Source organism: Idiotropiscis lumnitzeri, chromosome 1 (genome assembly GCF_059441095.1).
Source record: "Idiotropiscis lumnitzeri isolate Australia: NSW breed Sydney's pygmy pipehorse chromosome 1, RoL_Ilum_1.0, whole genome shotgun sequence".
Taxonomy (NCBI): domain Eukaryota; kingdom Metazoa; phylum Chordata; class Actinopteri; order Syngnathiformes; family Syngnathidae; genus Idiotropiscis; species Idiotropiscis lumnitzeri.
In genome coordinates, this window is record NC_142391.1 from 42,804,627 (window position 1) to 42,832,246 (window position 27,620).

General features: G+C 39.7%; 1 protein-coding gene across 1 annotated transcript in view; it reads left to right on the plus strand.

Annotated features, from left to right (window-relative positions):
• unc5db (unc-5 netrin receptor Db) overlaps positions 1 to 27,620 on the plus strand; it is a 208,739-nt gene that overhangs the window by 124,837 nt on the left and 56,282 nt on the right. The window contains exons 3-10 of the mRNA XM_088301616.1: positions 349 to 492; positions 3,964 to 4,067; positions 13,362 to 13,542; positions 14,208 to 14,375; positions 19,864 to 20,028; positions 20,840 to 20,872; positions 21,741 to 21,926; positions 26,142 to 26,501. Coding sequence (XP_088157742.1) covers positions 349 to 492; positions 3,964 to 4,067; positions 13,362 to 13,542; positions 14,208 to 14,375; positions 19,864 to 20,028; positions 20,840 to 20,872; positions 21,741 to 21,926; positions 26,142 to 26,501 — 1,341 coding nt within the window. The remainder of the gene's footprint in view (positions 1 to 348; positions 493 to 3,963; positions 4,068 to 13,361; positions 13,543 to 14,207; positions 14,376 to 19,863; positions 20,029 to 20,839; positions 20,873 to 21,740; positions 21,927 to 26,141; positions 26,502 to 27,620) is intronic.

The window sequence follows — 27,620 nt, forward strand, 5'->3', positions numbered from 1 at the left end:
ACATTTTTGACCCAACAGGTTTGGCATCTAAGGGATTAACATGCATAACTATTTCTGTAAAACCGGTGATAACCAACATACAACTGTTGACATACTGTATATAAGTAACAAGTGTAAATTGTTAATATTATGTAAAAATTGACACTCAGACCTTTTCTTTCTCACTACTCAGGTGAAGTTTGGCACTTCCCTGATGAACAGAAATTCTAAATTTCCAATATGGTTTTAAAAAAAAAAAAAAAAAATTGTTGCGGATGTTCGCGAGAATCCATATGGGATCAGTTTGTTGAGGTGAAACCATCCTCAAACAAAAGTGTGTAAAACTAAAACATTCTCCTCCATTCATAGGGTTAAAGGTACGGGAAGTGATGATCAACGTGTCCCGTCAGCAGGTTGAGGATTTCCACGGCCCAGAAGACTACTGGTGTCTCTGTGTGGCATGGAGTCACTTGGGTACCTCCAAAAGTCGCAAGGCTACAGTCCGCATTGCCTGTGAGTAATATCAACAATTCATAAATAAGTCACACTGGCGTATAATATGCATTTTTTGTGGCTACTTTATTTGACAAAATACTAGATCAAAAGAACAGACTGAATGGGTAAGATATGCGCACATAATGAATGTTATTTAGCTACACAAAAAATAAACATGAGCAGAAAAGGTGTCCAGTCTTCATGTTAATGTTTTTGGGGCACCGCTCTCCATGTTCTGATTGAGAGGCAGTTACGTTGCATGAAGCGAAAGCACCAACAAGGTCCTCCTGCAAAGTCCGTTATATTAAAGCCTGAGCGTGAAGATGTACCCTAAATGCACTGTTGAAGGGACTCACCCACAGCACGGTGGCGAACTCATTCATCTAGCTGTGGCCAACTAAGCGTTAATTTCTTTTTTTATGTTCTTCATTGCAGTAAATGTGGCCTTTTTGCTTATTGCCAGTGCTTAACAGGTTTTCATTCACTCCAGACTTTCTTTCTGCTGCTAGATTCTCTCAGATTTTTAGCTGTAATTTTCAACTTTGTAGTCTGCAGAATATCACTCCCTTGGGGGGCATTTGTGTCCCATCGTTTCCAGTTGTCTTTGTAAGGCGTCAGAGATATTGGTGCATAAGTCCAGAGTGCCCTCTTGTGGCTGACTGTGAAATTCCTTTTTTTTTCCATGTTTAAGTTACTCCAGCAGGACGAGCCATCCTATGAAAATTTTTGCGAATTTTAGTTAGAAAAATACGGTATTTTAGTATGTGCGTTGTAATACCTCCTATACCTGTTGCTATTTTAACGAAAGACATTTCTGGAACTTACACATTTTCATTAACTAGATGATTAAAAACGAACTTGTGAAAACTACACAAAGATTTTATCTAGTAAAACTACAGTACAACATTGTAAAACTTTCAGAAATTTACTACCACAGTACCTGCAGTGTGTAATATACATTATAAAGTTCTCATATCATTCCTCATCATCACTGAAAGGTCCATTCATGGTCAGCAAGGTCAAATATTAAAGTGAAGACTGGGCTTACAAATTTTCTTCTTCCATTCAATTTACGTGCCTTTGCCCGCATTTATTGAATGGGAAACACATTGATGAAAGGGAAAGTAAAAATGAAAACAACTTCAGCAGGTGTGATATCAAATGCCTTGCATTTCTAATAACATGAAAAGAAAAGGTTTTCCCGTGTAGAGCGTAATTCCACTGGGTAGTGTATGTTGAAACAGTAGTAGCTGCCAAACATCCGACAGGTGGAAGATGTGAAGGAAGTGATGTAGTCATTGACAACCTCTGGCAATGCTCAACATAATTGTCTTCGTGTTAAGGTATTTACCAGGGACCACTGGAAAATAGTAGCGGGACTCTTTAAGCGCAGACACAGAGAGATATAATTTAACAAAGGTATTTATTATTACAAAGGAAAGCACAGTTAATCTATATATCTACGTATATCAATAATCAAACGCGACACCGGCAAAGATCAAAACGAAAATCGCTGGTGGACAAACTCACACCAGGAAACCAAAAGAAACTGACGGCGGAACAAAAAGCGCTTGCAGAAGGCAAGGGATACAACAAACATAAATTTCTTACCGCAGAAGGGCAAGAAAAAACCAATTGGGAAGAACGAGAACCAAAACGAGCAGAACCTTAGCAGAAACGGAGAAACACAAAAAAAACACCATACGCAGAATGCCGTACGAGAAGACTATAATTCACCACTTGGATCATGAACATGAGCAATGCAGGAGGGTATTCCGACGCTGAGTAGTCAGCGTAGGAGGCTTAAGTAATGACATAATCAGCGAGTTGACAAGAGACAGGTGCGGGACTGGTGGGCGCGTCTCTCCGGCCATGACGACACGAACCAGGAACGAGCGCTGGAGGAAACGCCCCCACTCAGCTGGGAAAACACAATTAGCATGGCATGACAGAAACGGATCATGACACTTCGCGCCTAAGCAGAAGAACCCTAATAATAAAGAAAATAATAAAGAAAAATAAAAACAGCATAAAGAAACCAAATAATACTTTAATGACAAAGGCTTCAATGTCAACTATTACTGGAAAGTCAATGGTACTTATTTCAGTTTTGGATGAGAGTCATACGTTCTCCTGTTGACAGAACTTGTTGTCAGGTGAAATGTTAGCTAGTCTCACAATGTGGGCTACAAATTAACATGAAAGTAGAAGTACCACAGGTACAAGTGGGTATTAGTATACCTCTGGAGAAAGCTTGTAGGTTTGGTTCAATTTACTTTCCACACACAATAGGGCAGGGTGTTGGTAGCACATTCTGCATCTGAACCTCAAAGATTGTATGACTTGACTGATAACTTGCTTGAAGCACCAAATGAACTGATTGAATAGCGTGAAATTTTGTAGCAACTTCATTTAACCGGCTTGATTTTATTTTCTCTTATTTTTTGATAAGTGCAAATAATGCCCATGCTACTGCGATGCAAGCTAGCTTAGCACTTAGCCTTCAGGTAGCCGCTTAAGAAATGACTTGCAGCAAAATGGGCGACAGGGCAATGCTTTTTTTTTTTTTTTTTTTAAATCAGTGCAGCGTCTGGTAGCGTAACCTTTTTCATGAGCATGGGGTACAAGAGCCCTTAAAAAAAAAGAAAAACGAGGCTTTGACGATCTCAAAATCATATTGATTGAGATAAAACGATAAATTGTTCAGCCCTACTCTGCGGCATCCAAAGCCAGTCGGCAGCTACCCAAAGCTGCAATCCCCAAGGCGGGCGCAACCACAGAACAGAAATGGGTGAGTCGAGGAAAACACCACTTTGGAGGTGTTTTTGGTGATGAATTAGCATTTTATTCATTTCATCCCATTATTTTTTTCATAACATGGTTAAAAACTAAAATAAATAAATAAAATTTTAAAAAAATAAAAGATTTAGCATGATATGGCCCCTTTAACCTTTTTTCCTCACACTCATGAGGACACCAATAGTACACATCAAGTGATATTTAAAAAAAACACTGTTCTGTACACACGTGGAATTAAATATAAATAAAAAATATAAAATGTATTCTAGCTATAATTCATTATTTGTCTCTATCTCTTTCCAGCACAAAACAGCTTGTGATCTGTGTAAAACATTTTCATAACTCATTTAGTGCAAAAAGCCACATTATGACTGCCACACAAAGACGTATGTTTCTCTTTTTAGGTTTTTACTGGAAATCCCTTTTAAAAAAAAAAACATCTGTCAATTTATGAATTCTTTGCATGTTCAAAGTAATCATCTTGATCTGCTATCCAGTGTGTCCTCTAAACCACCTTGTAAACAGATCCGCTTGCACAGGGCCATGGTATTCTCTACCACATTGAGTGGATTTTGAAGGTCATGGCGCAACTTGGCCGGGGTAGGGTGGCCATTTTGAGGTGGACTAAATTGATGCGAAAATGACCGTTACACTTGACACCTGACAGTTGCCTCTTATCTCCCCACACAGACCTGAGAAAAAACTTTGAGCAGGACCCCCAGGGGAAGGAAGTGCCAATCAATGGGATGATCGTTCTGCACTGTCGCCCTCCGGAGGGAGTGCCTGTGGCAGAGGTATGACGGACACTCCTCTTTCCCTCTCCCTGAAAGACGAGAAGCAAATACTCCCTCTGAGCAGAGCAGATGTGAATCAAGTGTCTCGCGTGATTCATCCAGATTAAACTCAGAAACCCAGGCAGTCGGTGGCAACGTCTTTTCTGCTTCCTATGACCTTTAGGAGATTGATATACTTGTTTGATACCACCAGTACCAACACTTGAAGGGAAATAAAAGTGTTTTCTCCACAGTGACTGAGTCAGCGAAAGTAGCTGAATAACATTAAATCAAAGTGTCTTAAATGCCAGAACAGTTCTGCGAGTCTTGTGAGATTCCAATGTTGGAAATAGCCGACGAGTGAAAAAGGGTTTAAACTGACTAAGGCGTGACAGTAAGTGGGAAATTGTTCTGACTTGATCAGGTTTGGGTAAAATGTTCTCTTGGCTGAATTTGCCCTTGTGATATGGATAGTCTCTCTACTGTCCCATTTTTAAATACCATCTCCTGACACACACACATAATATATATATATATATATATATATATATATATATATATATATATATATATATATGTATATATACTATTACTAACACAGAAGCTTCATTATTGAGTGCATTTGCATTTCTCTTCTCACTAGACAGAAATTAGTTAATTAATTTCTGAAAATGAAAATGGCAGTGATGTTTTTTGTATATGGCAAATGTTGTTTGTAATAATTGTTTGAAATGGTCAATCTTCCTAGTGGTAATTGTATTTTAATGTGGATGTTATCGTCCTGCTATTGAGCTCCTTGTGAAGATTTATTAATTTCCATGGTCATTGTCTTAATAATGCCGTAATTGTGCCAAAAATGAAATATTGTCGTGCCTTTTTATATGCATGTCAGATAAAGAGCACTCTTGGGATCTTGGGATTTTGTTTTAAAATATGGCTTCACAGTGGGATCAGTTTTCAAGTATGACTTGTGGAGCAAATACCACATTTAAATGTCTTCGAGAAAAAAGGTCACCAGGTCGTCGTCAATGAAAATGTCAAATGTCTATTCTATACTTGGTCCAGTGCCCATAAAACTGGCTGATATGTGCAAGGCGCAGTTTTTAGGTGGAGATTAGTCCTGGACTCTGTGCTGTTTAAATGATTTACCATGGAAATGGAGGATGGTGCCAATGTCATCTTGGTGCTACATAATCCACTGTGCGGATAAAAATAGATTAGACTGGTATAGACTAAAATCACAACCTCATATGTAGTCCTTTGCCAACACAAATGAGTCCAGCCACAAGCGAGAGGAGTGAATAATGTAGAGTCTAATATCCTCAGCCCAGTCCATTTCAGCACAACTGGTTCCATGTAATATTGAGACGGCGCTGAGTATGGTATTGTCACGTTAGATTGCTGCTACAGGGTGACTGCTCGACAACCAGTGTTGGGGAGGTTATTTGAAAATTGTATATAGTTCGCGTTATTAGTTACTTGAATTTGAAAGTGTCGAGAAATACGTTACTTATTACTTTTAAGTGACTTTTTTTTAAACCCAATGATTAATTAATTTATTAATGCTTTAAACATTTTTAAAGGAAAAATTCTAAATTTGCAACCATTGCCAGTAAAGGTAATTGTAATAAGTATCTTGAGCGACATAGTGTGGGGTATGATGTTAAATGTTTCGACTCTATGGTCTTGGATGGTCACTTTGCTACATTTCTCAGAATTGACATTTGCAACTCAATAAGTGCATTTGTCAAACAATTCATAAAACAAGCAAAACATAATTTTAAGCCATTTTTTCCATCAAAATCCTTAGGACATCTCTCAAAGGTAACTATCTGCATCATTGAACATGTGAGTGCCATCAGAACGGCGAGTCTTTGTGTCATTGTGTACCGATAAGACAGCTAAATTGCTTTGTCATGTTGTCAAGGTAACTGTGTATTCTGTGCTGATGTAAACTGCCTCTTAAAGGTATAGTGTGTAGAATTGAGTGCCATCTAGTGGGAACTAATAGAATGCAAAGACCTAGGCTCAAAGCAGGTGCATTTTAAAGCATGAACATATTTTTAATGCTGCCGTGCTGTCAGTATCTGTCATAAAAAATGTTACAAAAATTCTATGAGCATCTCGTGATATTACTTAGTTACCTTAACATAATATATTATGGTAGCAAAAAGTAACACGCTACTACCAGCACTGTATACAACAGCGGCACAATACAATTTTTTGGGGGAATGCAGTCGCTTTTGTCGCAAATTCAAGTCGATTTCAGCAAGAACGTCACGGCAAGCAAAGTATTACTTCGGTCAATTTAATTTGAAATGGAAAAAAAACACATTTATTTACAAACTATTGAGTTAACATCACCCTTCTTGGCTAAGAAACTAAAACACAAAAATAAATGTTTTGATATATCTAAGTATGGCTGACACACACACGCACACACACTTCACAAGAAGAGCAGGGGTTTGAACGCAGAGCAGATCTTTTAACTTTTGAAGAAAGGAGTACACTAGAATCCTGTATAATGAGATTCCTTTGAGGTGTATCTACGAAAATAAGTGTGAAATGACCAGCCAAATGGGAAACTAACTTTTTTCCTTAATCCAAGATGAATCCTCATCTTCAGTAGTTGTTCGGGTGGACTGTCTAAACTCTGGCACCAAGGAAAATCAAATAAATGGCCATGCTCTCGGATAAAGCTGTTTATTCAACTTTTCCAAAGCATTGTTATGATCCTCTTGAATATCCCAAATTTACCATTAGAATACCTCATTTGGACTAAAATGTTTCCACATTTCTAATCCTGTTGTTGTTTGCCTGCAATTTTTCCATCATTGGTTAGATAAATGATTTTAGCAAGGAGAGGATGAGTGTCATGATTAAACCAAGTCAAGACACTCCACCTTCCCAGTCCGAAGCTGCAAGCTTCTTGTTTTTATTTAGGTGTGGTAAAACACATTGGAATAACAATGTAGTATGTCATGCCTCAGAGCGAAGGAGAACTGGCATTTAGAAACCAACAAAGGAGCAAACCGACCTCTATATCTTTACTAATTAACCTCCAGAGCGCGATAGCACCACTCAGTCACAGATCGTTCCTGTGACTTTACCTGCTGCTATTTGCTTTTGCGTTTATATGCGCACACTCAGCCATGATGAGTTAAAAGCATCTGCAGGAATTTGTGTTTGTGAAGTGGCTCTACATGTCCTGCTGATTGGTTTCAGGGAGAATCCTTCTCATGGATTAGCTCTGTCTCCTCAGGTTTTCTTTCCAGAATGCATCATTGGCATTCCCTCGCCCAATCCATGAAATTGTGTCAGCAATTGAGAGTTCCTGCCAAAGGGGAAGCAATCATGCTAAATTGTAACCCTTGACTCAGCATGACTCAGAAGAGATTTTTCTAATTATAGCAGAAGCTGAAGTTCATTGTTGGAGCTGTGTCCCCTTGACATCAAATAGCCACTTGATTTGGAGAAACAAGTGTCAGATGGCAAGGTCTTGATTACCACCCCCTTAAATTGCAATGATACCTACAGTGTCACTCATAACACTGTGATTCGTTCCTCTAATTTTTCACTGAAGATCATATCCAAATTGAAACAAATGTGCCAATTACCGTATTTTCCAGATTATGAGCAGCTACTTTATTCCCATGCTGATTTTAATGTGACGCGGTTTACTTGTGAATTTTTACCGATGAGCTTCAAGCCGAAGTAGATTTACCCAGAGTCTCGTCACCTCTGACTAATGAAATTACCAAACGCGTCACAGTGGACAAATGAAACTGTCCCGAGTCTTACCTCATACTGAATATTCATCACCCATTCGGGGTGGGACTGTGCATGTGAGCTGCCTGAAATAAGGAAATGTGTGCCTAGAGTTATGTGGCTGTATAGGGGCGAATATATATGTTGTAGTAAAGTGAAAATAAGCATCAGGAGTTCAGTTTGATGAGCAAAGGGAACAAGTGTCATAATTCCAACCATCTTTGGTACGACCACTGTCTCCCTATTGTTAGGTTTATGGCCAACTTTCAAAATCGCTCGCAACTGAAGATGGGCGCCCTAGAGCGACATCCCCTGCGTCCAGGGGCGCTGCCAGGGACTTTGGGCCCCATGAAAAGAAATCACAGCTGGCCATTTAGATACGGTTTTACATACAATTATGCATTTTATTGATATTTGTTAAAACATTATGACAGCTACTTGGTTGTGTAAGCACTGCAAATAAAATTAAATTAATGTCTTTTCAATTATTTGCTGCAAGACTGAAACCCTATTTCCTCAAACCACCTCCTTGTTTAAACAATTGAATAATTGAACATAGAATCACCAAGATTAATTACCAGAAAATTCGAAACTAAAATACTTAATGACCTCTTCCATTCAAATGAAATGCAATTATTATCTGTGGAGAGACAAATAAAATCCCTGCAAACACCACCAAAAACAAAATGGCCAATTGCCTTTTATGATTAATTATACCTTGTTTATTATTATCATCTGAAGAACAAGAATCAACAAACTGTTGCTCCAGAACTTTCCATCACATGAAGCACTAATCCACCTTGCCTATGAAAGAACTGGCTGATATATTATTCACCCTTGGCTTCTTTCTCCTGCCTTTACATTTTTGGGTACCGGACATCATGCTGTCTCCGACGCCTCCCCTCACTGTCTGATAACGTGAAAAGTTGTCGGTCTCTTCTAGCTGGAGCGGGTGGACAGGACCATTTGACGTGAATGGAGATATGTCATATTATTTTGTCAAGATAAAAATTTTATTAGGGGCCCTTCTTCGATCATGGGCCCCCAGAATTTTTTTCCTTATTCCCCCCTTTTCGGCGCCCATGTCTGCGTCTGTCAAACACATAACAAACGGCTTTCCAAAGGCTGCACTGCTTCGGGCTTGTGTGCACTGCTGCCTGATGAAGCTTGTCGGCGAATTGGCCTCGTGTGACAACGAGCGAGACTGAAAAAGGTCCTATGATGCCACCGTGTAACTCGCTGAATTTGGTATTGTTTGGAGGGGAAAAATGTCTACTGGTGTTTAAGGTTAAGAAAAATATCTCCATCTGTGGGACCTTCCTTTGCAAATATCTCATCTAAAAATGTGGAGACCCACGGCTATGTATGTACAAATTTGGCTTTTATGGCTGAATTTAGATGTCACAGTTTTTAATCAGAAGCATTTTGTCGTTGGGAAATTACAGTAGACATCGCTCTTTCTCTCTCACGCTCTCCCTATCTCCCTTTCGTTGTCACGCTTTCTCTCACACTTGGCTGTCGTACATCTTAAACCACCCGCTGTTAAAGCAAACAAATAATGTGGCCTAAAACACAGTAGGGACCCACCGGTAATTGCTTCTTTTAAGTCACAAGAAAACTGAAATGAATACACACAATCGAAACGGACATGACTGTGGGATGCCACTTCTGATAACATCTATGCAATGACTGATGACTTTAATCACAAAGTAATTAGGCACCGTCACAACGTTCATTTTATCTTCATTTTCTCATCGTCTAGCAAGGCAAAGGGATATGCAGCCAATGTACACTGTGTGGGAAGCCTTTCCTAATTGTCAAGATTTTTGTAGGAAAGAGGTCTGAGAACAACTATATGTAGTACCTACATTTTTCCATATCTTGAAGAAAAAGCAAGTCTCACGACAGCTGTTTATAGAAAGACAACTGACTCAGAAAACAGTATGAGTGGGGAAAACACCAGCATGAGAGAACTGATACCTTTGTTATGATGTTTATTATCATTTTATTCATGTCCATACATATTGCAATCCATCATCCCTTGGCCATGTGTGTCATTTCCATTTACTCAGTTTGCAAGCCCGCGGGCACTTACGATTTACATTCATACGTAATTTGATGGGCGCCTGTGTACTTTTTCGAAATCCATCAGCCCAGCCTATCCTGACACTCTATGAATGCAATTTGCGAATGCAATGATGCAGCTATTTTCACGGGGTAAAAGCAGTAAAGCATCTCTAAATTAGCGATTCCTAATTACTTACATTTGTTCTATCTGGTAATTGGATACAGTGTTTCCTTGAATGTTAAATTGCTTGAATATTTGTGGTTGTACTGTCTCGTTATAATTAAACTGGAGTGTAACCAGTAGTTTTGTTCGTAAAGATGCATTTGTAATGATAACATGTTTCAAATATGATCCTATCTTTTTTCAGATCTCCAATCGGTCTCCATTTCAGGACCTGAGCAAACAAAGGGTCATTCCATTATCATTATATAATATTCAGCTTTTTTTCATAACCCGACTTCATTGGCATTAGCAGAGACGGACTGGGGGGAGTCTCTCTCTCTCTCTCTCTCTCTCTCTCTCTCTCTCTCTGTCTCTCTCTCTGCCCCATTCAGCTGCAGCCCATCACCAAAGAAAACCGCCTTCTCCGTAGGCCAGCACGCCCCTGGGCATCAGCATGGGCGTTCATCTTTCGCTGAGCCCTGGGCTATCAGATACTCAGTTTAACAGGGGTTCAACCTGGGCCCAACCCAATACAATGCTGGTCCTTCAAGAGGCCAACAGAGTTATGCTTCATTGACTGTAAGGCGGCCTTCGACTACATAGACCGGACTTGACCATTAAAAATGGCAGAAACAGATGGCATTCCATCTAAACTACTGCACCTAATAAAGGCATACTACACTCCCACCCCCACAAGCGAGGTGGTAGTATGGTTGTAAACACAAAGGTCCAGACCCAATCTCAAATTGTCCTTGAGCAAGATACTGAACCCCCAATTGCTCCAAATGTCATATAATAATAATAATAATAATAATAATAATAATAATATTCCCTTTATTAGTCCAACAATGGGGAAATTCGAGATTCGAACCCAGGAGTCCTGGGGAGACTGGGTCCTGAACGGGGCGCCTTAGACCACTCGGCCATCCTGGCAGCCATATATCATCAGGGGGTGAAGACAGCATCTAATTGCTTTGAGTATCTTGAAGGTAGAAAAGCACTATACAAGTAAAATCCCATTTCCCATTTATAAAGGTGCAGGCCCACCGAAGCGCATCAGTGGCCTTCAAGGTTCAAGGTACGCACTGGTGTCCTGGAAGGACCCCCACAATGTTCAATTACATCGTCAACTGGATTTTGAGCAACACCCTTTCAGATGTCACAGGTGCACAAGTTGGCACTGACCTCTGGGTCACATACGCAGATTATGTTGTCGTCCTTGAAGAACGCCACACATACAATATGCCCAACTAGTGTTGGAAGGAATGAGCCAGCAAGCTCAGTGTGCACATAGCATATAATATATGCATATATGCATAGCGTATATATATATATATATATATATATATATATATATATATATATATATAAATATATATATATAAATATATATATATATATATATATATAAATATATATATATAAATATATATATATATATATAAATATATATATATATATATATATATATATATATATATATATATAAAAATATATATATATTTCCGGTGAGGTTAGGTTACCAAAACACTCCAACCATCTGCTCCTGGTCCGGCCCCTTTGTCAAATTTTAGAACCCATTGTGGCCCGCTAATCAAAAAGTTTGCCCACCCGTGGTGTAGATCGTGCACTCCATTTTCTATTTCCCAATATGAAAAACTTGCATTTTTTTTTTTTTTTTACATTTTCTGGACTATGACATTTTTGGGAAAAAATACAATTTATAACACATTCGAGTTGATTTCAGATTCACTGCTTAAACAAAGAGTGAACGCGTATTTTGGGTGACAGTCCAAGCTGCAACGTATTGTATGTGTATGTCTCTGTTTCCTTGAGTCCTAATAGGTTTGAACTGTGAATTTGCATCCATGCCTGCCTCACACGCACACGCACACACCTGCTTTACTTACATTCTGTCGTTGACTGTTAGTAAGACTTTGGAGCCATATGCATTTAAATCGCAACCCAAGGCTGTTCTCCTATTGAACTCTCAGAACTCTGACCTCCAGTACCCCGCATTTGCTTATTTATTGATCTGTGTTTGTTTGTTTGTTTATGTAGTTATTTATTAATTTATTATATAGTTTTTTTTATGTTTTTGTGTCAATAAACCTCAGGGATGAATACATATTTCACATCTGAATCTGAAAAATATAGTTGGAAAAGATCTACACCTAAGAAACGCTTTCCTTTACTTAAAAGTACTATACATTCAAGGAAAACTTGAGTTTAACAAAGTGTATTTTTAACAATGGTTAAAAAAAAAAAAATTTAAACGGGGTATTAGTGGGACAGCGATTGTGGATTTGCAACATACCTGGCGCTAGAAATAAGATAAAAAAAAAAAACACGGACAACCAAAGGCATTTGACGATAAATCATTTGTTTTAGAATCAGAATGCCCTTTATTGTCATTATACTCAGTGTACAACGAGATTGGAGAGCTCCCCTCCCCAGTGCAACATAACAAAACATTTAATTAAATTTATCAATTAATTAAAGATTAAATAATTAAATGGAAAATAAATGTGAAATTAAATAAGTAAAACAGTATTATTGTGTACCAGTAATTACAGCACTGGGGGACGTTCTGTCGCCTAAAGTATGCAGATAAGAGTGTGATTCAATCCAAAAAAAGATTTTTTTTTTCTGTAATTTTTTAATCAAAATCATTGTGTTTAATTCCCTGACCCTAATGTAAACATATCCACTGCAGTGGCATTTTATTAAGGGTTAGTTTCCTTGAAAATGCCTTCATTGCATGTTTTTGTCTTGCCATTTCTTATCCGGCAACATGCACTCCCCTCCAAAGGTAAAGGCCAGTTTTTCAGTATTTCTGCTTTTATTTTCCCAGTATTTGCATCTAGATGAATGCACAACTTAGAGGATATATTGTTTGTGTAGATTCTGAAAGTCTTTTGTAAACATAGCTTAATTGGCCCCACTTTTCAATTTTTGGGGAGTGGAGTATATTTCTGGAATGGGCAATACTACAACTACTTCTTGGATTATGTGCATCCTGTGTCTTGGTAAAAAAAAAGAGTCCAAGCCTATTTCCCAGGCCTCAAAATGGTTTTGTGAAATTTATACATTTGTTTTTGCAGTATTGGTGTATTGGTCCTAATATTTACTGCTTTTGCCATGTCAAAATGACTGCAAGGAAATGAATCATGAAAACCACAAAGTCAGGTGGCCTACTTTGGTACTCTTGCGTTTAATAAATCTGCACCTGTTAGTTGCTGTCTACTTGTGCAGAAGTCTCTTGCATTTGTTTTGCTGCTGATATTATTCATGTCTTTATCGCCTCTTTTTAACAGGTAGAATGGCTGAAGAACGAAGAGCTGGTCAGTTCCCAAACTGACGACAACATTGACACCAGAGCAGACCACAACCTCATTATAAATGAGGCTCGTCTCTCCGACTCTGGAAACTACACCTGCATGGCGAGCAACATTGTGGCCAAGAGACGCAGTGCTACAGCCACTGTGATAGTCTTTGGTATGTTGTACCCCGGCAATTCTATTGGCCCGTTACTTTGCATACAGTTAAGTACCGTTGATTGGAACCCTGCACCCTTACGCAACTCATTAAAAGACCAATCTTTGTATTCTGCTAAAGAGTGCTATAACTTCTTTGAATGATTGAATATATTGGTCAAAATTTCAATTACTTGACATTTAAAAGCAATTTGAACTGTAAGAAATTAAATAAGAGTCCTGTGGATTAATATCATGTAGAGCCGTACCATATATTAATTTGCTCGAGGCCCTTTTAAGCAAATGTGGGCTCACAATTTTCGATAACATTTGGCTTCCACACACTTTAAGACGAGAGAGTAACTGCTTCGTGAACGGCTCCAACCTGTCGACCACCATGAATCATTGTTGCCTTTAGAAATAATAATTCCATGTAATGGCTGGTTTCTGCAGTTCTTCGCCTTTATCTTAATCCCACAGCTAGGAATTGAATGGGTAATTAGGAAAAAAGCAGCCCGACATCCACCACAAGGAATAAAATGTGCTCACTGCATTTTAGCCTCTATTTTTTCCACAGTTGCCTTCTAGAGGTTGCAGTGCCAGTATTTTATAGCATTTACCATGCTGGTGGTCTGCATAAGTAACTGTGGTTGCTGTGTTGCCGCTGTCCTCTTGAACTTTCTGCAGTCAATGGCGGCTGGTCCCTTTGGACAGAGTGGTCACCTTGTAACGTGCCATGTGGGCGAGGTGTGCAGAAGAGATCAAGGACCTGTACGAACCCAGCGCCGCTGAACGGTGGAGCTTTCTGCGAGGGCATGTCTGTGCAGAAGATATCATGCAACGCCCTGTGTCCAAGTCAGTTGCACTCAAACACACTGTAGTACAAGAAGTGTAGTACTTAGGCTGAATTAGGAATAGTGTCAGGTTTCCCAATCTATTACATTTCAGTTGCATGCGTATTGTCTGATGAATTCAAATAAGTCAGCAGGTATTTTGTCATTTTTGTCACATTTTTGCACGTCGCAATGCCTTACCTATAAATTAATGAATATTAAGTGTTTGTCTTTACACTGGGTCCTTAATATTTTCAACACAAGATGCACGGTATACACCATGCACTCTATTTTGTCGACATGGTGTATTGTTTTCCCAATAGTGTTGAAGTTTAGAGGCTAGAATTGAGAAACTGGCGGGGTGATCCAACAAGCGGTCTTCGTGCCAATTTGTTCTGTCTGTGAGGACTCAAACTGCCGAGGTGCAGATAGTTCAAGCAGTCAGGTGGTGTTCAATAACAACCAAGACAAATCTTGAGGAAGCAAAAAGGGAGTCAGGTGTATACGGTGTGAAGTATAAAAGAAATGTTAGAGCTAAACAACAGAGACGTGGTCATGACCAAATGAGCCAAGGCAAGTAATCAACACGCATAACGCTTGGAGGTTAACAGAGACACAACACAAACATTAACGAGGTCTGGTATTCACTGATTTTCAATCTCAATTTTCCAATAACTGTGTCCCCAAAGTCATGCCTGTTTAGCAATCATTTCTCTAATCTCTCAACATTGTATCCCATCTTGTGGCGGGTTTCATGTCACGGAGCGGTTTAATTGAAAACATTTTTTCACCCCCCTTTTCAAAGCGGTCATAAGCTCCCATAGCGTGGATAAATGTCTTGAATGGCTTGGGAACTTGTTGCGCTGTAGGCGGTTGTATGAACTAGCAGAAGTTGAAAATGCTATGACAAAAGCAATGTTTTGAACTGACACCCCGTACGAGGAGGCAATGTTGTTGTGACTCGCTACAGCTTCCAGCACCTACCCTGGAATGAGGAAAACAGACAAAGAAGACTTAGAGTCTTTTGAACCACCAAGACCACCACCTCAACGTTGTACTTGTACTCCTTTTCATTTTCTGGACTAAGAGCACATTTTGTGCTAATGTGCATGCCAGAGATGGGCATTTAATTTGACATAAGTTCACTCATGTAACAAATGTCAAGTGAAAGAAAATGAATGGACTGATGCCACATGCTTCTTAAAACACATTTAGGAGATGGTAATAACTGCCTGTCCGGGAACACGATGGTGTCATTAATAGCTAACATTATTGTAAAGCTCTCATGTTAATGTAATTTTACTTCAAATAGCCGATGTAATTAACAATACACATTTGTGTAACGGCTTTTGTGCAGGATATGCCACTAATTATGTGGTAAACTCAATTTTGGTTGGTTTCTCAACGTAATCTCAGTTTTTGACTTCCCTTTCTGGTTAGTCAGAACATAACAATTTGACCAATTTTATGCAGTTGTTCAACTTGAATGTCAATTTCGGCTGTCAACGTGAGGTTGCTAATGGTAGATTTAACATTAAGGATAATAAATTCCAACAAATGAACCTCATCCCTGAGCCATCACCTTATCATGGTGGAGGGGTTCGTGTTTCCCATTTACCCGAGGAGCGAAGTTGTCTGGGGCTTTATGACTAGGGTAGGGTCAGAGGAACCAAAATAAGCACGGCTGGGAGACCCCTATGATGATCATGACCCAGTGTTCTCTTACCTGGACCACTGGCTCCCCCCTCTGGAGGTGGTGAGTGCCTGGCGGCCAGACCTTTCCACATGGCACATAGCTCAGCGCAGCCCAAATAAGTGATTTGTGTCCCCCTTTGTGTGGGTTCAGCACCTGTGGGAAGGGTGAAGTGGGTCCAGAACCTCCAGTTACATATAGTTTTGCTTTACACGACAAACAACTTGGGTCTTGGACCAGACCTTTTAAGATGGTTTGGAGATGCTTCCACGGTAGGGTTCACAGTGAGCGGTGATTTGGATAAGAACCAGCACCATGGTCCTCAGTCAAAAAAGGGTGGAGTGTCCTCTATGAAGAATGGAGCGAGTGATCGACAGGTTAGTTGGTGGAATTTGTGCAGTTATATGAACAATTCATCTGTCTTTCGTGGTGAAGAAGGAGCTCAGTTAAAAGGTGAAGCTCTCGATTTACTATTTAATCAATGTTCCCACACTCACCTATGGTTATGATCCATGGGTCGTGACCAAAAGAACAAGATCACAAGTACAAGCACTTGAAATGAGTTTCCTCCAAAGGATGATGGGGCTCTCCGATAACAATAGGGTGAGAAACTCACCTTGGAACAGCTTGACGAAGTGGCTGGGGAGAGGGAAATGTGTGTTTCCCTCTACTGAATAAGTAGCTGCCCCTGCGACCCAGTTCTGGATAAGTGGAAGAACAAAGAATGCTGGATGAAGAAAATGAACATTATACTGTAGTTCCAAAGGGTAAAATTATTAGTGGTGTGCATCGCTCCAATAAAAGATGATTACCGTATTTTTACGGCCATAAGACGCGCTGCATCAAAGGACGCAACACCAGTTGAGGGTGCTATTTCCGTATTTTATGCATATACTAGGCGCGCCGCACTACAAGGCGCTAGCTCAGCTGCTCGCGAGCAGGCGCTAGCTCAGCTGCTCGCGAGCAGGCGCTAGCTCAGAGCAGGCGCTAGCTCAGCTGCTCGCGCTAGCTCAGCTGCTTGCGCTGGCTGTGGACAGCTCACCAGGACTCAATCCCCTAAGGGATCGCTGCCAGAGGTATCGCCCCCAGAAGTATCGCCCCGTTTCGATGACAGATGTCATGAAACTATAAGGAATCACTGTGAATAACACCGACTCTAACCAATAAAAGGTGTCATGGCAATAGTCTACTAGACAAAGTCAGGGGAGGGACTTCACTGGTCACCACACTCCTTAGAGTCACGGTTTCAAATCAAAACCAAAAAAAAACTCAGCATACAAGCAAACAATGAAACAAAGAAATAAGATTAACACAAAACATGTATCTCTCATGCCATCTATATACCCAAAAGAAATAAAAATAACACAAAAAGATTATAGCAATGGCTTCTTGGGAGCCACTCAGACCCAGCCAATCACATGGCTGTTTAGAGAAATGTGCATGGCTGTTTAGAGAGATGTGCTGTTGTACTTTGGGCTTTTTGCAGTCTGTTGTCTAAACCTGGGATGTTTCTTGCTTGCAATAACATAAATGATAAGACAGACTACAACATTGTGGACAGCTGCCCTTTTGTCCAGCTTTCTCCAACACCATCACCCAAACACCATAGTCACATAATGTATAAGTCACGGTCAAATAGAAGCATAGATGACTCAGACTTTGTCCAGCAGGGTGTGCTAACATGCACTCTGAACAGCCCAATAAGTAAAAGGGTTGATGGTCGCGAGTGATGCTTAGTCCATATAATGGGCGCGCCGCTTTACAAGGCGCTTTGTTTGTTTTGGGCAAGATTAGGGACTTTAAAGAGCGCCCTATGGCCCGGAAAATACGGTATATACTCAAGTCTTGATACATTGGGTACAATACGATTCAAGAACAGTATAACGATTCCATTTGGTTCCATTCAATGGGATTACGGATTTTAGTAAATGTGGTACGGCTGTATCGTTTGTACATGTTTATTAATGTAATCTAACAACATGTAAAAGCTCTCCATACCCCAAACTATTCACGTTACTTAAAATCAAAGAAACATTAAATCATCAGCAACCTCAGATTTATGCCACTTTATACCTGGTGTGCAGCTTTCATAAAAGACATACATGAGGAGTGATACTATTCAAGGACGGTCCATTTTTTCAAATGTAACCGTTTGGTGAGATTGGTTCAATAAAAACAGATTTTCCAATACAAATCAGTTTTTGTTACAACCCTAGTAATAATACTGTACATTTAAAAATGTTTGTAAAGTTGGATAATTAAACACATTTTTTAGTGTTGTCCATGCAATTCATTTACCAGATAAAGAGAGGATGGTAGTTTCCCATTTTTAATAGCCTGCTTTAAGACCAAGTGTGAGGTAAGCTTGAGCCACCATATTTGAGTAATAAATCGATTTTAAGAACACTCACGTTAATTATGTAATATTTATGGGGGGTAAAAATTACATTTCAGTTTGCTTTGTTGTGAAATTAAATGTGGTCTCTGGAATCTGTGTACTATTGTACTTGAAGTCGGCTTTAAAAGGGTCGGTGCAGTGGTCCGTGGGCTTCATTGCCGAGTTGGACTTAAGGGAATTAATTTTCGGGTGTGAATGTAGTCTCTGTGCAACGCCCCAGAGAAACCAATAGATCTCTTGTGCTCTGCCCAGTTTGCTTTGTGCTCTAACTGTGGCTGCCTAAACCCAATAACCTATTTGCTACGCTCTAAAGATGGCTAATGGCGGAGAACATATCCTTCTCATGTACAAAAGTTGACTACAGGACAAGTCATGAGTGTAATGCTTTAGCAGATATCTACCAACACACAGTAGAAATACAGTGGAAGGGTGCAGCTTTTTCAATTAAATGATTTAAACCTAATTCCAGCTTTTTCAATTAAATGATTCAAACCTTAATTCCAGGTGATACATTCAATATAACTCCCAAGATGTTGAGTGTGGTATGTTGAGATGGAAAGTCTCTGTCATCTGTGAATTACATTTCCTCAAAATACATTTCCGAAAACACACCTTTCAGTAACTACTTGGGGGAATAAAATTGCGTGTGTGTGTGTATATATATATATATATATATATATATATATATATATATTAGTGCTGTCAAGTGATCATTTTTTAACTAATTAAATTCACAAAAAATTCCATGATTAATTGCAATTAATCACATTTTTCAACTAATATTTTTTTGCGAAGGTTGTAACAGATATTTACTTGAATAATATCTTGGAATTGATGCAAAATCACCTAATATGAACTATATTTAATTCAAAGACTGTTCTAATAGCTTTCTTTGATTCTTGAATTCGATCTAAATGGAGACATCTTCACAGACATTTTTTTTTTTAAACATTTCTCAAAACCCACAAGCGCCACACTCCAACAGTGTTGCTTTGCAAGGCCCAGTGGTAACTTGAACACAGTGTTTTGTTCTGAGACGTGCTAAAGATGTACAGCTAATATGGCAGAATATTTGCAAAGAGTTAACTGAGTTAAAATATTCAACTAAGTTAAAATTTTTTGGATAAATCACCTGAGTTAACGCTTTAATTTTGACAGCCCTAGTATATATATATATATATATATATATATATATATAGTCTTATTTAAATAATAAATGGTCTAACCTACAATAAACTACTTGTTAATCCATGTGCAAGATAAGATACAAAAATCATGTGGTTACATTTCATTACTACAGACTGTACATGAGGTCATTATGAACTAAAGGTAAAATGGGCCCTAAAAAAAAATCCAGCCCGAAAACTCGTGTTTCCTGCTGCCATATTGGCTGATCATGTGGGTGTCCTTGTGTTGCAGTCGATGGAGGCTGGAATGAATGGAGTGAATGGACCATATGCAGCAGCCAGTGTGAAAGACAGCGAAGTCGGGAGTGCAACTCCCCAGCACCCAAACACAGAGGCAAGATGTGTGAAGGGAGCTCAGAAGCCACTGAGAACTGCACAGATGGACAGTGTACTCAGAGTAAGTCCTTTCTCCCCGCTCAGCACGATTAGCTGTTATCCTCTATCATCTTTCCAGTCATTGTCACCATCATCTTCCTGTGCAGTCCTGGCAAATATTTAGGCTTGATTGGAGATGTGCGTTTGGGAAAACTGTGTTGACATAAATGTCCTGGGCATGGTAACGTAAACAGTCATCCCATAGTCATCCAACATTGGTGGTGTCCAACGCCAGAACATGAGTTGATTTATTGTCAGCAATATGAGCCATGCCCCTGTTTCATTTGTACAGTGAGCTAAAGGGCTGCGTAATCCAGGACCGTACTAGGTACTTTTGCAACATACCTGAACACAGAAATTAGTTGTTGTCCACAAGAGGCAAACCTGTGTGTCTCATTGCATTGTAGGCATCTTAATTTGGCTTGCTTGCGAAACAAATCTAATAATAATATAATAATTATTATTATCATTATAATTAATAACAATCAAGGACTGACCAGAAATACTTTTTCATTCATGGTTCAAACTTAACAGCTTTCATTCTTTGGTAACTGCATATTGCATTCAGTGTGGACAGGCTGGTAGAAAAATATATGCAACTCACTGCTTGTCTTACACTGAGCAAAGTCGGTTTTGGACTTGCGTTACCCTTCTTCGAGGCAATTGCAAACGTCTGACTCTCGCCAGTTTCATCTCTGATGCAAGGAGAGACAGCGTCATCTGTGAACTCAACTGTCAGAGTAACTTCACTATAATAGTCACTTCATAGAGACTTGGACTTTAATCACCACTTTCCCTCCTCTTCATCTTATTCTATCTCTCTGTCTTTGCAGATCGAAAGCTGCTACATGACGTTAAACCTCAAAGTGAGTTCCCAGTATATGTTTTTCTTTATCTTCCCAATTTCCAACAGTAATCCACAGAATTCACAGGCTAGTGCAGTATGGGCAGTATTTACTTGATGTTGGAATGCGAAATAAATTGGCACCATTTAGTTCACCTTGATCTGAGCTTCTTGCTTCGAACCCAGCAGGTGCTCATTACGTATTCCATCATTTTTAGTGCCCTGACTTTATGACAGCCACAACATCACAGCTGTGTTTCTACTTTGAGCTGGGAGATGTATTGCTTGTGACAAGCGGACATGTGTTGTGTTGTCGTGGATTAATAGGCTTTAATTTTTGGGGTCAAACAAGCTAAATTGACCAATTTGCGGTGCTGTCCATCTTCCCGTGACTTTCAATCATGTGCTTGAGTATGTCTGACTAATTGATTGACAGGTGTTAATGTGACTGATTTCATTAGTCTCGCTATGTCTGAATAAAAATTGTAAGTGCTCATTTCTCTCATATGCAAGCTTAAATGTGAGCACTCAAACAGCTATATTTTATTCATCAGCCCTTTATTTTCCAATGTAATGGACATTATCTACTCACATTAGCTTTAATTAACTTCATCGTTTCTTATGTATAGGTATTTGGTCTAAACGAGTGGGTCTCAAGGGTTTTGTGGTTAGCTCATCTTTATATGTTAGCATTCAATATAACGTGCAACAAATTACATTTGAAGCAACTGTGCTGCAAAATCAATTGGGATCGCTCCATCTTATCATTCTTTTCCCATTCTATATGGCTTCTCTAATATACTCTAACTTTATGGTGTGCCATTTACTTTTACAAGCAAAAAAGTTTTGTCTCAACTGCTATTATTTGTTTGTGTGTGTGTGTGTGCTAGGTATGGACAGTTCCAGTGACGTGGCTCTGTATTCTGGCCTGGGAGCTGGTATCATTGCTGTGGGCATATTGGTAGTGGCAATCATGCTGTACAGGAAGAACCATAGCGAGTACGGCGTAGATGTCATTGATTCCTCTGCGCTTGCCGGCGGGTTTCAATCTTTCAACTTCAAGACCACCAGACAAGGTGAGAACACACTGTTGGAACAAGTGGTCTAGTTGGACTCAGTATCTGTCCTGAAGGGTACAATCTAGGCTAGCGTAAGACATGGCTAATTACTGCATTCAATGGTAAATAATTGTATGTTCCTAGGCTGTACAAGTCAAATAGGCGTACATGTAAGGGTTCTATAGGTAACGATCCTTTATACTGACATGAGCCACCTCTCTCTCTCTCTCTCTCTCTCTCTCGCCAAAAGAATCATCATTATCAAAGACCTCTGCAACCCGGCCAGCCTCATGATTGATGGCATTTATCTGCATTGAGCAGTGTTCTGTGCAAGCCCTATCTTCTTTGGATTTATACTTCAATAATCAGTGAAAGAACCTGTCCTTCTCTTTTGACATATCTGCTCCGCTGTTATTGTGTAATGGGAGGTAATCAATTTCAGAGAGATACATGCCACAATGCCAACCTGTCCCCCACAGACCACACATTTGCTTGAGAGACAACCCGTCTCGTCCATAAGATTGCACTGTGCCAAACGTTTGATGGATAAATGTGCGGCATGTGAGGCAGTTAACATCAGTTGTATTTTTCTTGAGCACAGCAATAAAGTATGTTCGAGAAGTGACTGCTTAGGTCCCATCAAGGATTGCTACAAGCATTTGTGTTACTGTACCTGACATTCACAGGGCAATGAATCAATCATACCTGGACTGTTGTGCTTGTCTTCGAAGATGTTTTCCCTCCCCTCTAGTCTAGCATGCAGGCTAGTAGAAACCCAACTATTTATCCAAGGGGTCTTCAACCCTGTTCCTTGACGGCCAGCTCCCTGGATGAATTCCATCTCTCCCGGCTGCAACACAACTGATTCAAATGATTATGATCATTTACCAGCTTCTGCAAACCCTGCTGATTACCTGATCATTTGAATCAGGTGTGTTGCAGCAGGGAGAGATTGAAAACAAACAGGGAACCGGTCTTTGAGGAACAGGGTTGATGACCCCTGATTTATCCCACAGGTCTAATTTAAAGGCATGACCCAACCATCACTCCTTTAGAATGCAAAATGATCATCTTTAAAATGCATACAATGTAATAAGAACACAATATATCTTCCAAAGTAATCAGAACAGTCCAGTTGCAGGGAATCCGAAGTCCTGAGAATAAAATGTGAATCGATACGAATATTTTTACCGGCGTACTGTACCTGACACTTCTGGGTTAAAGCAGGTGACGAGCATAGGAGAAAATGTGAAATCCACCCTTACGCATACAATCACTCAGATCTGAGGGGAGAAGTACGGTTGGTGTGGGAGGTGATGTGAGCCAGGTCCACATTCAGCAGGTCATCAATCCTATTTAAATAGGCCAGCTCCCCCCAGAGCCTGCCTGCTGTGCCCTCCACTGGCCACAATCACTCCTTTCCATTTTCTACTCCATCAGCCAGGCGAAATGTGGAAGGCTTCCATGTTTTTTCCTATTAAAACCCAAGTTTACACTGGAGAATGTCTTTAATGCATTTCCTAATAGCCTCATTCTGCCATCAAAATTTACCTTGCTTATGAAAAACATAAAAGAAAACACCATTAATTAAGTGGAAAGCTGAAGCTTTATTTAACAGCAAAAATACTTTTGAACAGTCCCTAAATGCTTTCGGATGACTCTCTGCTATCAGAGCAAATATAAGGCCAAGTGCTGAATGAGTCTTTGGACCAAAACCTGTCTGTGCACATTTCTTCTCCCTGTGAGTGATTTTTAATCAGAGGCCCAATTCCAAACCTATCCCTCAAGGTATTCAACCCGAGGTACATTTCATTTACTTCTCTCGTCTCACCAGTGCCATTCCATTTTCGCCGCACCATTCTTAAAGATGCACACCCAAGCGCTAATCAGATTGGTCTCCACTCGACCGGAGGGGAGAAATTCAACACTGATCGAATGTCAGCTGCAGAGGGCTAATGTCCACTTGACTGCGGGTCTGGCAGAAAAGGTGGAATATGCCACTGCCAGGTTTGGTGACATGAATAGACTTCTTAGAAATGATACTATCTGTGCATCTGTTATGTATGCTTGAAGCATCAGTCATTTACGGAGCAGAGCTACAGAATAGGTTTTTTTTGTATCGTATTGTCTCATTCTTACACCATGCATTATTCAATTTCTGTCGGAACTCATGATGATCCTTGTAGAGTAAATGCATATATTTAACATATGTTTCGTTAATCCCTGCAAGTATTAAAACTTTTACATGCATAGCTTCATTGCAAGATTGAAGATGAAAAAATAATGAACATACACAATATTATAATATAAAATACCAATTATAATAAAAAGATGTTCCATTAAAAACTACGGACTACCAAAGACATTCTATTTATGTCAAGTCGTCGAAGCAAAAAAAAAAAAAAAAAACACCTCAAAATCACAAATCATCCTGCCAGTAATTGATCATATCCATGAATACAAAACAACATTAGACTCCCACCCTGCACGCCTCACCAGGCAACAGCTGGGCATCAAGGACTCAGTGACTTCACAGTTATTTTGGCAGGGGGCAGGGGCAGCACAAGTCTGAGTCGGCCAGATCGATGCAGTGCACTCCGCACCTTGTCTGGCAGCATCGTCACATCTAATGACCACAGATGAAGACCGCTCTGCAGGCTCTTGGGTGCACACCGGGCGCTCCCCTCATTTAAATAGCAGTCACCTAGACCCCTCCTGGCCCTCCAGCTCCCCCGCCCCCCCTCCCCGTCCTTCAATGGGTCAGCCGGGTGTCCATAGGAGCTGACTGCAGCAGATGGATTATGGAGATCAAGCTGTGTGTGCTAGGTAATTAAATCTTACACTTTAGCCATGGCTCCGAGCCCTGGACCTTCTGTCCAGGTTGTGTTCCCTTACCTCAGATGTGCCGGTTGCCAGCTTGGACATTTGATTTCAATTGGTGCTGGAGCTTTGCAGAGAGAGGAGATTGGGAAATGGACCTGATTTTATTCGGCTCTGTTCAAAAGGGGATCCAACAATGTATATTCTATGTGGAGATTAATGTGAATTTGATGTCACACAATTACTTTTGTTCTTTGTGTGTTATGGTTTTGTGTTTTTGAATTTTTTTTTTTTTTTTACTTTAGCATGATTAACTGTAAATCAACAAATCTTGCCCTTATTCAGTTGCATTTGGGACACTTCTAAATTGTCTCATCCCATCAGAGCACATTTTCAGGAATAATACAATAATAATAGCAATACAATACAATTTTCTCTGCAATGTGTGTAACTCTAAATGTTAGTTAAAACATTACAGCCCATTTAAGCGAGCCAAATTTACCTTTGATATATGCCTCACTAGGGGTAAAGGGATGAAAACTCAAAGCATAGAGTATTTTTATAGTCTTGCAGGTACAGGTTTATTTCAAACATCCATCCATCCAAGCCGCTTATCCTCACGAGGGTCGCGGGTATGCTGGAGTCCATCCCAGCTGTCTCCAGGCAGCAGGCGGGGGTGAATCGCAGGAACACAAAGACAAATAACCATCCGCGCTCATAATCATACCGAGTGTACAATCAGCCTACAAAGTATGTTTTTGGTATGAGGGAGGAAACCCGAGCACACAGAAAAAATCTGAACTGTGAGGTGGTCGCGTGAACCAGTCGGCTACCGTGCCACCTGGACCGTGCAAATAATTTTCGGTCACTTTTCATTTTAATATATGATTATGAAACATTGTTACGTGACAAATGGCATTATATTAAAGCACAAATTCAAAGAGCAAAAATGCAGGTAGGTTAAAATGATGTAATCAAGATATATTAAGCGCAACACTAATCTTTATCTTCAAGTTAGTTGGCTTCTGGTTGAATGATCATGCAGAAGAACACTTCACTTTTTTTCATTGATACTCATGAGAAAGAGGTGAGTGGACACATTTTAGACTAAACTGAAAAAGTGGTGAATTTTCTCTTTTTTTTAAGTGCTACTCATAGACATATAGGCCTTGAATGCTACATGAAGAAACCAGACATTAGATCTTCAGTCAGTGAATTCTCTAGAACTTTATCTACCGCTCAAAAAATCAAAACACACACACAAAACCTCACCAGATCGCAAATATAGCTTGAAGAATCGTTTTGTTTTCGTGCGTGCCTCTGCTACCGCACATATCATCGACAGCAATACTCACTCTTAAAGTTTTCCATGTTTAGTGATCTCATGATTTTGTCTGTCTTCCATCTTTACAGGAAACCCCCTGCTTCTCAACTCCTCTATTCCGCCAGACTTAACTGTGGGACGCACCTACAGCACTTCTCTGTGCTTTCAGGACGGTGCAGACAAAGAACTTTTTGACCCCTTGCCAGACATAAAGGTAAAAGTGCAGAGCTCATTTATGGTCTATGGTGTGGCAGAGCGAGCCGAGTTCCATGCCAAAGCACCTGTTGAGACCTTCCCACGGGACCTGAGCCGGGATTACTGCAGCTCAATAGACGGATGCAAGAAAGGTCTACTCACCTTCAATGGACCTTTGAGCACCAGTAACGATAGACTGAGAACCACTGGTGTGTTTGGTCAGGCTGGAGGACGCCTAGTGCTGCCCAACACTGGTGAGTAGATCCAGTGTTGCATTTTGCCAATATAACATTGAACTGTTTTGTGTTCAGTTTCCCTGATTTTTTTGGGGAGTATGACTAAAACGATGTCCAGTGATGCATGAGTTGGGCAACCAATCATGGTGCTGCCCTGTTCATCCATAACTGCTCCTCAGGCTCTGCTCCTCCATTTTTCATACTGAAGCGGTGACAAAAATCCATTGTCAATTTTATTTCTTTTTTGGGGGGTTTTGTTTTGTGAAGTGGTCCAAATGTCGTTGAAACTGGTGAATGTTTGGAAGGGACTGAAACTTGTTCAGATGTACAGCACAATTCAAACCTTGAATCAAACACTTCTTGAATGTAAACGTTTCACTAAGATTTGAATTATTCAGCTCATCTTTAACACAAAATAACAGTTTAGAAGTGATGAATTAAGAAAGAGGGTGCCCATCTGTCTCAACAGATGACTTAAAAAAAAGAGATTTGTGATCTGCAACACTAACCATGCCAAGCAACTTGGCAGGTTTGAGAAACACATTTTATATTTAATTGTTCTCCAAAGAAAAATAACCTAATTTATCTGAGGTAAATGTACTTGAACCTTCTGTACATTATACAGTGAAACCCGGCTATTTGTAGGAGTTAGAGACTGGGCCCATTGCAAAAATCTGTGTTTAATTGATGCCTATTGAAATGTATTTGAAAAAATATATATATCCAGTGGAACCTCTAGTCACGGACTTAATTGGTTCTGTGAGCCCGTATGTAACTTAAAACATTGAAATGAATGAAAATGCAATTAATCTTTTCCAGCTCCAATATCAAGTTATAATTACCTTCTGTTTGTTTTAAACAAAAAATAAAATAAATATAAAGCAATACAGTAACAAGTGAAAATACACAATTATAAAAAATTAAAAAGCTTAAAAACATTTTTTGCTATTATTATTACTACAAAAGATTCAATAATTTTTAACATGACACACAAATTTGATATTTGTCTATAGTTAAGACCGCTGGGTCACCTCCATCTAATACAGGAGTAACAAAGGCAGATTTCCAAATGTCAGGAATTTCTCCACTTTGGATTAAGAGGTTAAAATGCGTTGTAAGGGGGCTGTGCCACAATAT